The 19,457-nt window shown below is 43.6% G+C and overlaps 1 protein-coding gene across 1 annotated transcript in view; it reads right to left on the reverse strand.

The window, feature by feature from the left end:
- Positions 1 to 9,911, reverse strand: part of nhsl2 (NHS-like 2) — a 161,027-nt gene extending 151,116 nt beyond the window's left edge. The window contains exon 1 of the mRNA XM_071902506.2: positions 9,614 to 9,911. Coding sequence (XP_071758607.1) covers positions 9,614 to 9,911 — 298 coding nt within the window. The remainder of the gene's footprint in view (positions 1 to 9,613) is intronic.
- Positions 9,912 to 19,457: the final 9,546 nt, after the last annotated feature.

A 19,457-nucleotide genomic window follows, 5' to 3' on the forward strand; every position in this document is an offset into this window, starting at 1 on the left:
ATAATATGATTTAAAGAAAAATACAAAGTTTTATCCCCTTGGCTGGAGAAATACCAGGAGTGTGTGTCTGTGTGTGTGTGTGTGTGTGTGTGTGTGTGTGTGTGTGTGTGTGCGCGTGTGTGAGTGTGTGTGTGTGTGTGTGTGTGAAAGGGAAAGGGAAAGAACCGGGCCCTTGGCCAAGACAGGAAGTTGTTAATAGGTTTTCTTCTCTGACTCTTTCACCTGACTCTCTCTCTCTCTCTCTCTCTGTCTCTCTCTCTCTCTCTCTCTCTCTCTCTCTCTCTCTCAACTACAACAGTACTTTTTCTCCCTCTCTTTCGTTTATTTTCTCTTTTACAGACACACTTTCTCTCTCTCCTCTCTCTCTCACACACACTTTCAAAATCAAGCATACTCTTCCCCCCCCTTTTCATCACTTTTTTCTCCCTCACTGCCTCACCTTTCCTTTCTCTCCCTCCATTTCTCTCTCACACTTTCTCTCTCAAACACTCACTCACACTTACACACACTTTCCCTATTCAGTTCAACAACATTGACCTGAAATCCCACGGCGGCCATTTTGAACATAATGTCACACTCAGGGTAGGAAACTATCCGGAAGACTGGGATATACTGTATATAATAATAATAGGCTACTATAGCATTACATCAACACTTAAGTGAGGACTTAAGATAAAACAGTTACAAAACAAGCTAATAAGCTATACAAACTCTTTACATTCAACAAAACGAGCGAAAGTTAAACAAGCAAGATAAAAATGGAAAATGAATGAAATTTTTAATCAAGACTTGATTCTGTTTTGCCAGAAGTATTCTCATTACACCAGACTGAGTCGATTAAGTCGTCCATTGTTGTTTGTGCTTTGCTAAAAGTTCTGTTAGCTAGCTAGCTAACTGTAGGCTAACTCAAGTGAGCGTCAGTGCCAGCTGGCTCCGCCCTCGTGAAATGTGATTGGCCTGAATTCTGACGACAGCCCATGGTGTCGTCTCCCTGTTTTAACCAACTATTGTGTTTCAATTTCTCCACACCTCCGTCGCTCAAGCCGGAGGTGTGGCTACGCAAGATTAGCTACTAGCTAGCTTACGGTGACCAGACGTCCCGGTTTGTCCGGGATTGTCCCGGTTTCAAGATGGGCGTCCCGAGTCCCGACAAATATCTGTAAAACACTAAAATGTCCCGGTTTTCAACATTCACTACCAAAGTGTCCCGGTTTTCACCACAATTAAAATAATAATAATAGTATTATACTTGTTTTCAGCGCTTACATAGACGTTTATCATGTTCTGTCCCGCTCATTATTACCTAACCCAATCAAAAAACATAAACTGCACCATGCGTCTGAATGTTTTGGTGGATTTTTGGAGACAAAACATCATTTTTTGTTTTCTGAGGCGCTGTCCGTGGTGTTGAAAGGTGCAGTCACTAGGTGTGCTAAGCGCTGAAATTATTGTCCCCCATCCTGATGAAAACGCCTATGGTGCGTGCATAAGTGCATACATGTGTGCGTGCATCAACGTGCGGTACACTTAAGGGTCCCGGTTTGGGGGTTTGAAAATGTGGTCACCCTGAGCTAGCTACCTAGGCTAGATTCTGTTAGCTATAGTAGGCCAAATATATTATATTAAAATATGAACCTAAATCCCTCCTGATTGTTGAGATCAATTCATTTTTAATACTTTTCAGTGGGGAATCTGTGAAATGATAAATGTTTGTCTGATTCCCAACGTTTGTGATGATGTTCATCCTGGTACAAGACAGTAGCACAGAATCAGGCCGTGGGATTAAGGTCTAAACCCTCCATCTCTCCCCTTCTGCACCCCAAAACCTCCCACCCCACCCCACCCCTCTCTTCCTCTCCCTCCCTCCCTCTCTCTCTCTCTCTCTCTCTCTGAAGAGACCACAGAAACCACTAAGGGGCCCACAGCTCCACCTCCACCTAATCCTGGTTCCTAACTAATGACACTCAGGCTACACACACACACACACACACACACACAAATACATAGGCCTATAGAAAAACACTCACACAGACTACAGAAAAAAGGTGCACATGCAGACAAAAGAGCTCTCTCTGTCTCTCACAAACACACTTACATGCAGAAAAGCATGCGGCCATATTGCTCAAACCCTAGCGGTGATACACCAGGCAACTGGGCAATGTAGATGGGCAACACTCCTGCAACAAGCAACCCAGGCAACAAAAATCTATTCCAGTGTTTCCTGATGACAAATGTAATCCAAAACACATTCAGAGAATAAACATTTAAAGTCAAATCTCTGACACAGAATAGGACAGAGGTACAGGGGGGGAAAAGTTGCAGAAACACATTAAAAATGATTCACAGTCTTGCAGTTTTTACAGCTTCTTGTTTTTAGAGGAGGTTATTGTTTTAATGAATAATTCTACTTTTTCTATTCTGGAAATGAGGTTTACTTCTGGCTAATTTACGGCTATAAATATTACATTTCGCTACAAATAGAATATTCTATTCGTTTCCCATACTGTGTTGTACTGGTGGCAGGATGTATTCTGTGTGACTACAGCAACAAAGTTGAGCTCTGTTGCCCGGCAGAGTTGCCCGAGAAGTTGCCCTGTGAGTCACCGCCTGTAGGAAGAGAGGTGGCGAGGGAGGAGAGTGGAGGGAGAACAGAAAACATTTAGATGCTGAGTAGATGTGAACGCACCAGCATTAAAAACCTGAATATCAGCGAAAATGAAAGTTGAGACGTCAGTTAGTCGTCCACAGCTGCTGCCTGCACCCTTTTTATGAATCAGGACCTAAATATCTCTCTGATTTCAGGCCAAAACTCTTTCCAAAGCTGCTTTAAGATGTCTTTTTTTTTTTTTTTTTTACCGTGACATAATATCATGTTGTGAAAATTTCGTGCTGGTTTGGGCTGACGTTGAACTTGGCCGCCTGCTGCATGTCAACGTGTATCAAATGCTTGCTGGAGGATGAAGAAAGAGAGGGAGGAGGAGGAGGAGGAGGAGGAGAAGAAGGAGAGAGGAGGAGAAGAAGGAGAGAGGAGGAGAAGGGGAATTACAGAGGGGCCGACAGGGAGGGACAGTGAGTCATGAGGCCGACGTCCAGCCGTGGGAACGAGGGCGAGAGAGAGGGAGAGAGGGAGGGAGAGAGAGAGAGGGAGAGAGAGAGAGAGAGAGGGAGAGAGAGAGAGAGGGAGAAGGGGGTTAAGTCCTCATTCCCTTCCCCTCATCAACCGTTTGATTTTTATAGCAGGCCTTGCAGGGAAATCAGCAGTTTGCAGGGTGAAACAGAAGCAACAGCTGATTGCTTCCAACTAGTCCTGCACTCTGTTTTTAAAGGAGAAGTCCGACCTGCGATGCTGTTACACCGTGATGAAGATAAAGTTATTTCAGGATGAAGTGTTGTAATTTACTTTTTCGGTGAACCCACTTTCCCTCAACCTGCCTTGTCTACTTCTGCTGCAGTTAGTGATTTACTACATTTCCCAGAATGCCGAGTTAAGCTGAGTTATATGTGTAGGTGGAGAGAGTGATAGCGATAGTGAGAGTTTTTCCAGTTGGGAAAAAGCGACACTCGCGCCCCTTAATCAAAACCCCAACCTGTCTCTCTGCTGCATTGCATTCTGGTCTCTCTCCTGCTCCTGTGGGTGGAGAAACTGGTCTCTCTTCCTGTTCTACGATGGATTTCTCCCTGTATGATTGTTGAACGTCTCTCGGTGCAAAATGGCGGCTCTAGAAAGAAGCCCTCGCTCTTTGATTCTGAGGGACTGACACCAAAACCTGACGTTTACCGCTGATGTTTTACATCCTGAAACATTTTCTCATATCAGACTTCATTGTCGCTGCCATATTACAGCAGACCCACCCACCCAATTCACCTGCTACAAGCTTCATCACTGCTCTGACTGAGACTGTCAGACTGAGTATCATGCAGGTTTGCAGACTAAAACCAGGGAACATTTTGTTATAATAAACCTCGGCAAAATCAGCCAGTAAAATCAGCTTTGGGGTCAGAAGAAGTCTGTGGTTTTCCCAGAGAATTAAGTTGGGAAAAGGCACAAAAAACACAAAAGAGCTGAGAGTTTGGTTCCCGTTCACATAGTTGGGATGTTAAGAGCAAACTCCGGGTCAACAGCATCCGACAAGAAGTTAAGGATCAGACCCAAATGGCAGGAAGCAAGCTGAGTGTGTGTGTGTGTGGGTGTGTGTGTGTGTGTGTGTCTGAGAGGGAGAGAGAGAGAGACAGAGAGAGAGAGAGAGAGTGAGAGAGGGAAAACGAGAGGACAATCTCCTCAAGTTCAGGCCCTCCTGATTGACAACTTCCAGTGGAAACACACACACACACACACACACACACACACACGGAAACATGTATGCACACATACACTGCACACACAACCCCATACACAAACCTCACACACATGCACACACACTCAAATGCACTCATACACCACTAATGCCTACACACACAAACACGCACACACATACACACACACACACAAAACTCAACACTTAATACACACACAATCCCTAAAACACACACAAGCACACACACACACACACACACACACACTTGATTGCACTCACATATACACACACAAACGCATTTTTTGGAGGTTTTTTTTGCAAATGTCTTTTCATCACGTCTTCCTTGTACACACAATCCCACTCACACATACATAAACAAGCCCTAATACATGCACACACACACACACACACACACACACTATCGAGCCTTTCAAAGTGAGAAGTGACATCCTCTTCCTCAGTATCGCTGTAACTCAACCCCCCCCCCCCCCCCCCCCCCCCCGGCCCTCAGCGGAGGACAGGAACTGATCCAGAGTCAGATATCTCCTCTGCTTCACCGTGTCAAGGATCCCACTCCTGAACAAACTATAAAAACCGGCCTGGAAAAAGTTCCCTCATCCCAGCCTGGAACATGTGTGTGTGTGTGTGTGTGTGTGTGTGTGTGTGTGTGTGTGAGTCTGACCGACTTTCACAGCTTTTGGATTGTCAGTCGCTGTTGTTGGAGGAGAAGCACGCATCTGTTTTTTTTCAGGAATGAGGGAAGGAATGCCAGAGTTTTCTCATCAATGCTCACTTCAATGGGAGAGTTTCACTACAAAAAACACAATATACACTTTATCCATTCAACCTGATCTTCATCATATATATATACATATACTTTTGTTAACTCTAATTCTTTCTATACTGTTTATTCGGCAAAGAAAGGGCATTAAACTTAAACTTTTATTAAATGTGCCACGTTTTCAAATGATTGAATGTTCTCTGTTTTTCATTCTCTTAAAGCCATTTTGATCTGAAGGCTTCTGCTTAAATGCTTGAAATGTGTTTCTTAGACAAATATAAATAGTGAAGTTGATCCTATGTATGAATTTCTTTCCAAAGCCTTTTGCCTTTCCATCAAGGCAAAGGGCGGCTGCTTTAAAGAATCTAAAATATAAGATAGTTTTGATTTGTTTAACGCTTTTTTGGTCGCTGCATAATTCCATTTGTGTTATTTCACAGTTTTGATGTCTTTACTAATAATCTAAAATGTGGAAAATAGTAAAAAATAAAGAAAAATGTGGTGTGTCCAAACTTTTGACTGGTAGTGTGCTTTTGGCAAAGAAACTGCATTAGACTTCAACTTTTAAATTGTAGACCAGCAGTTTCAGATGTTTCATGCACAAGAAGTTCACCACCAACATTTCCACAAAGTTTCATGCAAATCCGTTCTTAACTTTTGGCATTATCCTGCTAACAGACAAACAAACAAACACAAAGTACTGGCCGAAAACATTTAGGCCAATTAACCGCCTGTCCAACTCCGTCCATTTTGTCAGTAAAAATCTGAAGTGTGACCAGTCCTTTTTCTTTACTTTCTTTTTCTTTACGCACACCTGATGCTGATGAAAACACGCCGTTCGCTCACTTTGTTGCACTATTAAGTTTATTCCTACAATAAAAAGTTTCAACTTAACGTCCTCTTGGTTAGATTGATTTGGATTCAGTCTTTTTCTTTACTGTTTCAGATCGCTAAAACATTTTCTCCTATCAATCTCCATTGTAGCTGCACTGGAAATATCTCAACACGAGGGGAGATGAGAAAATACACCAACAAACAACAAAATGGACCCAGAAATTCAAGGTATATCACCATTAGCTGGCTTTTTTTTAGCAGTGTTAATGTGTTTTAGGGTGGATTTCCCTTTACAAATGTCTCTTTTATCTAAATGTGCCTTATAGTAGAGTAAATACAATTTTAGCAAGTGCAGCACCAATGGGAATCGAACCCTTAACCCTGGCAGTGTTAATGCCTTGCTCTACCCACTGAAAGATGCAGGACAGATGCATGATGGGGGATTTATGCAGCCTCTTTCGTTTTACTTTGCAAACTTTTCCGCAAACTTATCGCGTGTCGTTTCTCTTTGTTTGCATTGCAGCTGAGAGTGAGTAAACGAGTGAGGCATGCTGACTGTGAACATGACTTTACGAGCCTGTCAACAGTTTGTGTGTGTGTGTGTGTGTGTGTGTGTGTGTGTGTGTGTGTGTGTGTGTGTGTGTGTGTGAGATCACGTACAGTCTGATAAGAGCTACAGTGCTGATTCCCACTAAACAAAGACCAGATGTAGAGCTGGAGAGAGAGAGAGAGAGAGAGAGAGAGAGAGAGAGAGAGAGAGAGGGGAAGAGAGAGAGAGAGAGAGAGAGAGAGAGAGGAAGAGAGAGAGAGAGGGGAAGAGAGAGAGAGACAGAGAGAGAGAGAGAGAGAGAGGAACAGAGAGAGGGGAAGAAAGATAAAACAAAAACGCAGCTCGCCTTTAGTTTACTTTACCAAGAGAGACTCACCCACGTGTTGGCCTGTGTGTGTGTGTGTGTGTGTGTGTGTGCATGTGTGTGTGTGTGTGTGTGTGTGTGCCTGTGTGCGAGATACAAAGATCCTCGCTGTGTTTGTCTCACTCCTCTCTAAATTTTGTGTGGGCTCTTGGCAGCGGCGTACAATATCAGAAGCATGTAGGCAGAAGCTCACAGCTAGATAATCAATAGAGCTGGCCCGGGCCTTCCTCTCTCATCATCATCATCATCACCATCATCCTCAGTCCTGCTGTCTCAGTAAAGATGGAAAATGCTGTGATTTACCAAAACAATACCTTGGCATAAATCTCAGTGTTTTCTCCCCATCGCTGAATGAAACAGCTTCGTCTTAGTTTCCCAGGATCAACCCCTTTCCTCGTGTTCCTCCTCCATCTTTGTTGCTAAGCGCTCATCACTGTGGTGTTTCTGCTCTGCTCTTCCCACAGATCACCTGTCAATCAAACAGTGTGGGCGGAGCTTGGATTTTCCATTGATGCAGTTTGAGTTTCTCTTTTCTTCGTCTGTTCAGCCATGGTGGCTATCACTGCTCATGCTAACTACCCAGTTCTTCTTCTACTGTTTATTACAAACAAACCCCAATGGAGCACTGAAGCATTGACTGACCCACCTCTTTCCTCAATTTCTATATATGTAGTCTCTCAACCTAGTTTAATATCACATTGGACAGTTACTTCAGATCCTGCGTATTGGTAAATCCTTTAAAAAAGTCTTCTTATGAATCTGGTAATTACTTTTGTCCAAAATATATATATATAGCATTCTTTCATTTCATAGATTCTCAGCATACAGCCACTTGGGAGACAGAAGAGACAAAGAAGCAACATTGGGTATTGTTGTTGTATTGATATTGTATGGATCGGTATTGAATTGTATTATGCTGTAGGCATGTCTAATGTATCGTAGGCTTATTTTAGGTTATTGATTGTTATTGTGGGGCCTTTGGAGTCTTAAAGCCTCCAGATTCTAATAAGAAATCTAGTCTGTTACCTTCGGAAACGAGCCATGAACACTTTGCATTTATTAAACTGAGCAGATTTTGACTGTGACTCTATGGGCGGTGGTCTGTAAATCTATGCATAAGACAGGGCTCATGTGGGTCTTGGAAATCCATGAAAGATTTTGAGAAAAGCAATATACGGCTGTACAAGTTTTTGAAAATGAATGGACAGCCCTGAAAGTACTTGATTTCTTATTAAAACATAAAGTCATCAGTCTGCCTCAGCTCTCTCTGTCCTAAGAGCAACGCTTCACATCTTGAGGGAAACCCTGTGATGGAGATCTGCAGCTTTAAAATGATGGCATTCACTGGCATTTATTGACTTAACTAGATCATAACTAGATCATAAGTAAAACAAATGAGGCCTCTATGATGTCTAATTCTGACCAACGTCACAAAACAGGCCAGGTTTGATTCTTTGAATGTCACCAAACAAGACCCTTCAACCTGGAAAGTCTTTGAACTCGATGTCAGAGTGACAAACGCCTAAAATCTCAACGTAAACGACTCCAAACCTTCCTCCTCCTGCTGTAACGTTCCCACTTGAAAGCACACTTTAATGCCCAAACTGAACAAGTAGAAGAAGAAATGCCATTAAAGGAAAAAACAAAACACAGGAGTTGGCGAGTGGGAGGGGCCGGGGCCGAATAAGTGACAGGTAGAGAGTCACCTCCAAAACACGCATGACATCTCTGGTTCACACTCAGCTCACATTCCACTCTCCACACCCACTGCCATGCTGCCTTCAGGTGCCGCTCGTAAACTCCTACATCCGAGCTCGGAAGTCACAAATAGGACTTGTCACGCATCCAAGGGCTTTTGGTCGGAAGTAATAACAAAAGAGGCACCCATAACAAAAGTTTTTGTGTTGGGTGGAGAAGCAAGCGTCACAGTGGCAGAATGAAGAAAATCCATGTCAAGGAATGCAACTGATGTCTTGATATGTTAAAAACAAACTGTGTGACAGCTAAAAGAGTGAAAATAGAAACATGCAACAGCACTACTTATTTGGGTTGCCAAGCAAAATGTTACAGTAATAGCTTACATCATTTGTTACCATCAGTTCTTGCCATGGTTTATGTGATCGCTGCCAGCAAAACCTCCCATCGAGGTAATCCAAACCAAAGCAATTCAAACTACCACAGTGAAAATATAGAATAGATTTGAGGATGGATTCTGCAGCAAATCAAACTGTTGTCCTTATCACAGCATGTTTTCATATAAACTCATGCAAGATACAAGCATATAAAAGGATGACAACAGCATGGAAAAAGCAAATTTCAACCCAAGCTCGAGTCTTATATAAAATTCACTCTCCCAGTCTCATTTACAACTTTGTCTGGTCGTTCATGCGCGCTCAAGTCGTAATTACAACATTTCCTGCAGCACTTGAAGGCAGAGCTTCTCTCTACCAGCTGACAATAATAAAGCATCCAACTCTGCTGGCCTCTCACTCCCACTCTAAATAAACCTGAAGATATGGACCATGCACACTGTTTACTAATGCAGTGATGTGTTTGCAGTCATTTGAGTGAGACTGTAACCTCCAGTTAGTCATAAGGCAACACAACCACAAATCAATCCTATGTGTAGAAAAGCATGAATTTATGCGTTTTTCCATTAAAAAATCCAAGTTTGACACTATTTACTGTGATGTACACAGTGTCATCAAGCCTAACAATGTGTTTCAGCTCTGTTCCTGCAAACACAAGGCGGGGAAAAGTGACTTTAGGTGGGGTTTGACTGGTCTTACTTCTCGGCGGAGGCTTGCTGACCAGCTCGGCGACGTGCCTCTGCAGACTGACCACTTTCCCCTCCAGCGCGCCGGACCGGTGGCAGATGGACAGCAGCTCTCCCTCCAGCTCCTCCAGGATGCTGACCGACTGCCGGGACAGATCGGAGAGCTGCCGGAGCACCGAGCACAGGCTGAAGCCGCACACGTCCGCCAAGTCCCCGAAAATCGGCGCCTGGATCGGCCGCTCCTCCCGCAGCCTCCCGCCGTCGGTCCTGCACACATCTTTCGGAAGTACCGTCCGTTTGCAAAAGGGCATTTTTTAGCTATCCCCCCCTCCTCCTCCTCCTCCTCCTCTTCCTCCACCACCCCGACTCCAAAATATTAAAAAAAACTCAAGAGATAGTCAAGTTAAATCCTTGTGGTCCTCGGCGCAGAGACGCATGCTACGGATCCACGGGAAGGGGAAACTCTGCTGTTGGAGAGGCTTGGAGCGAGTTGCGCGTCGTGCGCCCTCATTGTTTTTGACTGCGAGGGTTTTTTTTTGGTGGAGAGCAGAGTCTCAGCTGCTGTGAAGACCAGAGTCAAGCCGGCCGGAGTAAAGCACGGGAGTTCCGATTGCAGCTTTCAAAATGAAAGCCAATATAGACCAGCATGTGTTGCAATGTGTTTTTTCCAGTATCCAAACTGACAAAGTGACAATAAAGAATAGATTTGAGGATGGATTTTGGAGTAAATGAAATTGCTGAACTTTTCACAGCATATATTCATAGAGTTATAAGCTTATACGAGATGCCATATAGCTACACACTGGGCTGCAGTAAAACTTTGGGGATGTCAACTCGAAAAAGTTAATTTCAACCCATCACTGTGGCGCAAGTGAAGGAAAAAATGACACTGCAATGGACTAAAATTGACTTTTCTCAGATAATAGACATCTTTTAAAGTTTTCTGCTATGTTTTTTGTGTTTATAATCATTTTTTAGCCTTTGGTTGTACACGCTCCTAAGGCACACTTCCATCAAGAAACACCATAATAAAATCTCTTTTATGTCACTTTTATGGCTAGAGTTTCACTTCATATTTAATGTTACACTGAGTATATTTGTATAAGTCTGTTGTTCTGGACACCCTGAAACATTTTTCCCACAAAAGTGACATATTTCATGCTTTTATTTTGAAGGCCAGTTCGCCTTACTTCAGGCCTTGTTATGTGCGGCTTGACGCAGCGGAGCAGAGCGCAACAGTCTGGTGTTTCCCAGAGAGAAGGAAACCTGGCTGGAGGAGGAGAGGAGGGGAAGAGGAGAGGAGGAAGAGGGAGAGTGGAGGAAGAGGAGGAGAGGAGAGCAGGAAGAGGAGGAGGAGGAAAAGAAGGAGAACAAGGAGAAAGAAAGGAGGTGGATCACCTAGTCCTTGTGCTTTTTGCACTGTGCGCGTGTGTGTGTGTATGCGTGTGCACGTGTGTGAGGGGGTGAGAGAATGAGTGTAAGAAAGAGTGAGAAAGTGACAATGTGTGTGAGAGAAAGAGAGAAAGAGAGAGAGTGGGGGTTAGTGTAAGAAAGTGACAGAAAGTTGAGTGAGAATGTGTGTGTGTGTGTGTGTGTGTGTGTGTGTGAGAGAGAGAGAGAGAGAGAGAGAGAGAGAGAGAGAGAGAGAGAGAGAGAGAGAGACCTCAACAATACACAGGCTACAGAACATGTCAGTATAGGCTGCGGTGGAAAAACAAGGCCAAGTTTTAACAGCTGGGTCTGGAAATGAAGAGAAGAAGAATCAGAGGACAGAAATTCCATGAAGATGAAATGAACCAGTGCAACATGGAGCACTCTCTCTCTCTCTCTCTCTCTCTCTCTCTCTCTCACACACACACACACACACACACACACACAAACACACACTACTCCTACTCTGTAAACTGAACACAGGTCCAGACCTCCACACCAGACATATATCCAGATGGGGACACTCGTTCTTGTATAACACTGCTAAGAATACAGGATTTATTGGATTAGAGACTATAGACTTTATTCCTACGGCAGCCAATTGAATTTACTACACACTCCAGGTGGGAAAGCAAGTACAAGTTGTTGTGTATCAAGACGAACATTTATCATTTCACATATTCCCCTCTGAAAAGCATATTAGAAACAAATGGATCAAATCTGGAAGGATATATGTTCATATTTTAAGGTGATCTGGCTCACTGTAGCTAGCTACCGGAATCTAGCCTACGTAGCTAGTAGCTTCCTAGCTAGTGAGCTAGCTAACATCCCTGGTAAGTCCAAGCAGTCCTAATTGTTATTCCTGAAATTCATAGCTAATTTGATAACTGTTAGGTCTATATGAAGTCCTAACTTATGTGTTGAAATAATATTATAATATTATGAAGTAATATTATATAGAATATTTTATATAGCCTAGCCCTATGTAGCTAACTTAAGCTAGCTAATGTTCCTGCGAAATTCAAGCAGTCATTGTAGTTGTTGTTCGCAAGATTGTTAACTAGTTTGATAACTGTTTGGTCTATACTAAGCTCTCACTTACATGTTGAATAACGTCTGTCATTGTTTTTAATGCGCTATGCCAACTTTCCAGGCAGTTTCCCACCTGAGTGCAACGTAAATTAAAAATGGGAATAATGTCTATGGGTCACTCATAAGACAAATTACATGATATAGTCATAAGGTCACATAATTTCTTTGACTTTTAAAGTAGCTTGTGGTTAGCAGTGCTTTCATTGAGAAATTGAAGTAATTTTTTCAGTTTTGTACACACAACTTTTGGGATTTTTTGGACTTTCAGTTTTTGGACATACAACTCCCATTCACTTGCAAAGTGAGATCACAGTTTTCCTGCTTTTTCTTGTGTGCCTGAACACATCCCTGATTCAAGCCAAGCCTTTTGGTTAACCAACATTGCACAGTGGATTTTTTTTCCCCTGCCACAAAGCGACAACAAGTGCACAGCGAAGGAAAATAACAGACCAAAAACCAAAAGTGTCAGCGTGTCCCTTTAAGAATTGAAAGTAGAGTCCGATAAACGCTCCAGGACCTCTCAGGCACACATGGGCCCCCCCGGGTTCGTAGGAACAGGGTGGAGACATGGAGGGGACAGCATGGGGCCTCTGACTTCAGCTCTATCCTCCCTCCCCGGCCGGCATGTTTTCTCCTCTTGCTTCACAACACTTTTCCCCAGACAGTTCCTCATGTCCTCTGTTGTAAATCCTGTAAAATAATGAAGAGTTTCTTTCCCAAATGAGATATCCATTGATTTGAAAAATGTGACACCAACTCTGAAAAAAAGATAAGAAATGATGATTAACTGTTAAGTGTTTTGAAGACCTTTACCCATATAATAGTAACATTTTAGAGTTCATGGTGGTGGACTAGGGATTGGTCTCCTTCCGTTCTTTCGTCCATTTGTTTGTTCAGTTGGAAGTCACAAGCGATATCTCACTGTTGATCGTATTTTGACGAAACTTGGGGAAATGGTACATCTCACCGCTGCAATCCTGCATTTTTTAAATTACACCAATTGGCCCAAGGGGGGCGCTAAATTGTTGGTTTGCTTGTTTACTTGTTTATTTGTTTGTTTGTTCATTCATTCTTCTGTTCGCCCGTCCATCTGTCACGTGTGACACCACTGATTGGATTTTGATGAAACTTGGGGAAATGATGCATCTCACCACTATATTCCAACATGTAAATAATTACACCAATTGGTCCAAGGGGGGGGGGGGGGGGGGGGGGGGGCGCTACATCATTCGTTCCTTCGTTCATCAGTCCATCCGTCCCTCCGACTGTCCATCCATCCGTCACACAGTCGTATCTCAGACACCACTGATCAGAGTGGCGGGGAAATGATGCATCTCACCGCTGTGTACCAGAGTTTTCAAAATGACACTGATTGACCCAAGGGGGGCGCTACAATTACACATCAAAACAAGGTGACACATTTGTTACTGATTGTCCGTGAGGTGGACTCATCCCATCTTTTGTGGGGGACAACCTGAGTTCCAAATGGATATGTAGCGTTTTGGAACGAAATCCCTCAAATATTATTCTAAGATTCTCTTTGTGGTATTTCTGCTTCATTAAAGTACATAGTGGAAAATGACGAGAAAAATGAGAGAGAGAAAGGGAATGAATTGAGGCAAAGGTCATGATTAGGAACCCACAATGCTGAAAAATAAAAATATTCAGCCTCTCCTTAGCTGTTTTGTCACTTGCACTTTTGTTTTACTCAATCATTCTGTGGTTACAGGAATCTTGAAAGCGTCGACCCTTGACTTCCTATAACTACTGGTTGCTCTTAGTGTTGGTTGATCTAGTTGTGGGGCGTAGTCTGCTGCTGCACTCTTTAAGTTGCTCTGTAGTGTCAGCTAAATGAATAAATGTAAATCTTGTACATGGTATGTGCCTCAGCCCACTGATCCAACAGCTCAGAACTGGAAATAAATATTATATTTCAGATGAAAGAGCTCTATGTATCCACTCCTTGCCTTAAGTTCATCATTCAATACCTCTGTAAGAGTATGGTCATTTTGCAAAACAAGGACTTTCGTTATCAACTATCCGTATTTGTTTTAATTTTGTGCTTTCAATCATATTGTGACAATCGGTGTCCCTTCTTTCCCAAATCGTGGATACATTGTTTTGCAGTGAAACTCTTCAGCTCTCCAGATCTTACCCAGAGCCCCGTGCAGCTCAAGCTGAATTTACAGCACAGTGACATTTCAGCGTACTTCCCTCCAACACTTTCCAGGACTTTTTCGAGTCTTTCAGCAACTCTGGAACCCTCTGAAAACTCGCCGTTCCTCCCTGGTCGAGGGTTGTGAACGTACCCCTCCTCCCCCAAAAGCACATCTGGTCCTCGCAGCCCCCCCGGGCCCCCCTTAGCAACCCCTCCCAGACGTGAACTTGGCCTACCTAAATGTTTTTGTTCGTGCAGTCTGTCTCTGTCTTATGGAGAGGGGGATGGAGAGAGGGAGAGAGAGAGGAAGAGAGACAGAGAGAGAGAGAAAGAGAGAAAGAGAGAATTTCAACATAAACTGCCTTTTATTGACACAATTGAAAACATCAACATGAGAAACTTATGAGAGACAGAAGGAGAGGGAGGGAGGGAGGAAGAGAGGGATAGTGCATGTATGTGTGTGTGTGTGTGTGTGTGTGTGTGTGTCATGCACACGTATGTGCATGTGCGGCATAGAAAGAATGTGGATATAAACTGTGCATGTGCGAGAGAAGAAAGATAGATCGAGAAAGAGAGAGTAAAGAGGGAGAAGAAGAAGAAGCGGAAGGGAGCGGCTACATTACATCATCCATTCGGTTACCATGGCGTCAAACTGATCATATCAATAGTGTAACCAGTCAGTCAATCAGTCATCAAGTCGGTCAACCAGCTAGTCATCGAGTGGACGAGCCAACCGACCCTCCAGCCGGCCAATCAGGAGCGCTCCTACGACCCGGACTGTCAACGAGCCAATCAGTCAGGGAATCAGTCAGAAAGTCAATCACATGGAAGCGATTGATTAGAAACAGCTGTCCTCACCCACTCCTTCCCTCCTTCCCTCCTTCCCTCCCTCCTCTTCCTCCTCCTCCTCCTCCTCCTCCCCCCCACCCCTCCCCAGATGACTGAGTTCATTGTTTCAGCGGCCCGGCCCACTTCTGTACTCCGGTGCAAACCGCTCCCGTAGGAAACACACTCCAAAATTTACCTCTATCAGCCTCACTCCCCCTCCGTCTGACTCTCACTCCTCTGTCAGCCTTCTTCTACTCACTTATTAAACGTAGAACGATTTCACTTTATCATCCCCAGCAGCGTTGGAGCCAATCATGAACTGAATTGAGAATGCACGGTAAATTTAAATTCAGTTCCTGGAGTTGGAATGTGAATGTCACCCAGCTGTAAGGAAACGAAGGAAGAAAAGAGGAAGAGATAGAGGGATGGAGGGAAAGGGGGAGGAAGGGAGGGGAGATTAGGTAGGAATCAATGTAGGGAAGGAAGGAAAGAAGGAGAGAGAGAAAGATGTAGGCAAGGAAGAAGGAGAGAGAGAAAGATGGAGGGAAGTAGAAACTGGGATGGAAGTATGGAAGGATGAAGGGAAAATAGGATGTAGGGAAGAAAGGAGAGAGGGAGAAAGGGAACATTAGGTAGGGATTAATGCAGGGAAGGATTGAGGTAAGGAAGGATGGAGGGAAAGAAAGAGGGAGGGAGGAAGATTAGGTAGGGATCAATGAAGAAAGGATAGAGGTGAGGAACGATGGAGGGAAGGAATGGAAAGTGGGAGAGGAATGACAGCAATTCAATTTCAATTCCCTTTCTTTCAGGTTTTTAATTCCAGGTTTTTAAAGATTCCAATTCCAATTCCTCAGTTGAATTGGAATTGATGAGTTAATTCGTGAATTGACGCCAACTCTTATCCCTCGTTCGTCGAGTGTCCAAAACAACAGTTACATTTTAGGGCAATTCAGTTCCTCTCCACAGCGACTTACAGTGAGTGAGCAGGTGAGGGTTCACACTGCACGACTTCAGGCTCCAATTTTGAATTGCTGCTTAAATTTGATTTTTGTTGTTCGTATCTAATTCTAGGATGTAACCCATATCTGATATACCAATATGACCTGACAGCGATGTTGAAAAGACACATGTGCATAGTAAGTGTGGAAGAAAAATTCCCACAGTTCCCCCCTTGTTGATTATGAAATCAACAACAATAAAATTACCTAAAATTAACTAACCTTCCACAGTAAGAATAGTAACAATAACAAAAGACGTGACTTTTGTTTTTGTACCTACACTTCTCCCGCTCGTTTCAAACACGTCTCAGTTGCGATTCGACCCGTCGAGTTCGGACTGAATTGAGGCGTCTCCCCAACTACCAATCAAATCAGCTATTCACTTTCTTTACATTGTTGTGTCTCCATGCTAACGCTGCTCAGCCAAGCTGCTGTGGCAACAAAGTTAAGACAATTGCCTCAGGTGAATGATGTAAGATTTACTTATTGTCATGACAAATTTGAGTTTGAGCGTTGAAGCCCAAGTTGTTTGTAGGTTACATGTCTGGGGATTCGATTTTGTCACCAGGTTGGAATTTGGAAAATAAGCGACTCCATGCAGCTTTTTCGCTGTTCACACTGTCACACGTTACAGAAAAAAAAAATCAGAATTGGGACAGTTTCAGCTGCAGTGTGAACGCAGCCTTAGACACGTGGCTGCTGGTAAACACACATTTACTGTTGCAGGGATCGAACCTGTGACCTTCACAGACACGGGACGGTCTTCCTAACCACTTGGCAGCGCTGCCACCCGGTTAAGACCGCACTGAACATTCAGAACCACACAGAAACTAGACTGTCCAAACCACCAGCCATTTAATCACTTAACCACTGTAAAAGACCCACTATTTACTGCAGGCTCTGCTGAACTATGCTGCTCCATCCAAGAGGAACTGTTCTACAGAAAGAAAGAGTTTAGTCTTACAATTATGCTAAAAACTATTATTAATGTTATTTCATTCCTTTGCTGTTCTTTCATCTGTAAAGCAGCTTTGCAATCTCTGTGTTTGAAAAATGCTATAAAAATAAAGATGAATATTGTAATATTCAAGACAGATATTGCATGCAGTAAAGATAGATTCAGAATAAATGCATGAAGGAAGATTTCTACAATGGTTACCGGTGTTTACAGTACTAATACAGGGTAAATTCAGGATAAATGTATTAAGTGGACTTTGCAATCAATACATTTAGAGCAATTTAATCTCTGTCATCTCTCTTTATTTTGAATGTCTTTCCCTATAGTCTATTTATTCCTGCTCTCTGTTTGCTCCTCTGAAAGCTAAATCGACATATTAGTTTTCTTTTCTTGGAGTGGCTGTTTTTTTTGGTCTGTATTTCCTCTGCAGCTCATTTATTTCTTTTGCTTTGCTCACTATCCAGCCAAACGCACTTCAAAGTCTCTGTGTGCTTGTGTGTGTGTGTGTGTGTGTGTGTGTGTGAGAGAGAGAGAGAGAGAGAGAGAGAGAGAGTATAAAATGTGATTGTTGTTCTGCTCACAAGGGGATGCAGAGCAGGACCGGAGCAAAGCAAGCGTCTGGCAAGTCTCATATTTCAAACGTTCAAAGACTGTGTGTGTGTGTACGTGTGTGTGTGTGTGTGTGTGTGTGTGTGTGTGTACTTGTATTTGTTTACAAGAACCGGTCCCAGGCCTATAAAAATGAGGACAACGCTGCCACATTTGATTTGTTGCTAAACCACAAACCCTGAAAAGTGTTTAAATCTGTCCTTTCATTTCATCGCGTTATCATTCATACAAAACGCTCTGCAGCAGTTCAGTCTGAGTCTGACAGAGTTACAGCATGTCAGGGTCAAAATCAGCTGTCAGACCAACGCATTCAAATTATCTGTTTTCATTCAAACCTCTGACACTCGTATACTGTTATATATCATCAATCTGTGATGTTCAATGTGTTACAGGAGTTATTTTGTGATGAAATGTGCTAATTTACTTCTTTGGTTGTACCCACTTTCCCTCAACCTGCCTCATCTGCCTCTACTTCAGTTAGTGATTTCCTACATTTCCCAGAATGCCTTTCGAGAACCTCCAGAGAACGAGCCTGAGCTTCTGCCATTCAGCTGCGGGTTATACATGAAGGTGGAGAGATTGATAGCGATTAAGTTTGTCCAGTTCAGGAAAAGCAAGAGACGCGCCCCCTTACTCAAAACCCCAACCTGTCTCTCTGCTGCAGTGCATTCTGGTCTCTCTCTCCTGCTCCTGTGGGTGGAGAAACTGGTCTCTCTCCTCTTCTACGATGGATTTCTCCCTGTGTGATTGTTGAACGTCTCTCGGTGCAAAACGGCGGCTCTAGAAAGAAGCCCTCGCTCTTTGATTCTGAGGGACTGACACCAAAACCTGACGTTTACCGCTGATGTTTCAGATCCTGAAACATTTTCTCATATCAAACTCCATTGTAGCTGCTGGAAAAACGTCTACAATTGGCCAGTTACCTGCAGAAATAAAAAAAAATCACCACCAAACAACAAAATGGACCCAGAAATTCAAGGTGCATCACCAATAGTTATGTTTTAGAGTGGATTTTTCCATCAACTCATACAGAACACACACACACACACACACACACACACACACACACACACACACAGAGTTGCGTTCCAAGAAATAAGATAAACTAGGAAACTCAAGGTTGGCAACACTTTTCCAGACAGGAGCCACTATATTTCACAGATACTGAATGATAAATTTGATTTAATGTTATTTTATCCTTCTATAAATTTGACGTACAGCATTTTGGATCATAACTCCTCAGATATACTGTCCTCACACACCGTCCCTGCTATTCCTGGCCGAGGATGATGGATTACTGTACAGTACAGTGTGTCAGAGAGCAGACGGTCACGGTGGAGAGCCGCGCTGCCCGTGCCCCCGCCAACACACACACACACACACACACACACACACACACACACACTCCTGCGGCGTGTGTTGTTATGGTGTGTTTCATGTGTTGGAGAGGCAGGGTTGGAAAGCTAAGTCACGGGGGAGAAGAGCAGGGTTGATCTCTCTCTCTGTCTCTCGCTCTCTTTCACACACACACACACACACACACTCGCAGGTGAGTCTGAAGGCCACAGGATGGATCTGTCTCTCTCTCTCACACACACACACACACACACACACACACTGAGGTGGTGTGTGCAGGCCAGGTTTCTGCAGCGCGGAGCAGGCTGGATCCCAGCAGTCACCATATGGACTGGTACTGAAGTCAGAACACAGAGAGAGAGGGAGGGACGGAGAGAGAGAGAGAGAGAGGGAGAGAGAGAGAGAGGGAGAGAGAGAGAGGGAGAGA

This window comes from Centroberyx gerrardi, chromosome 23, assembly GCF_048128805.1.
Source record: "Centroberyx gerrardi isolate f3 chromosome 23, fCenGer3.hap1.cur.20231027, whole genome shotgun sequence".
Classification (NCBI taxonomy): domain Eukaryota; kingdom Metazoa; phylum Chordata; class Actinopteri; order Beryciformes; family Berycidae; genus Centroberyx; species Centroberyx gerrardi.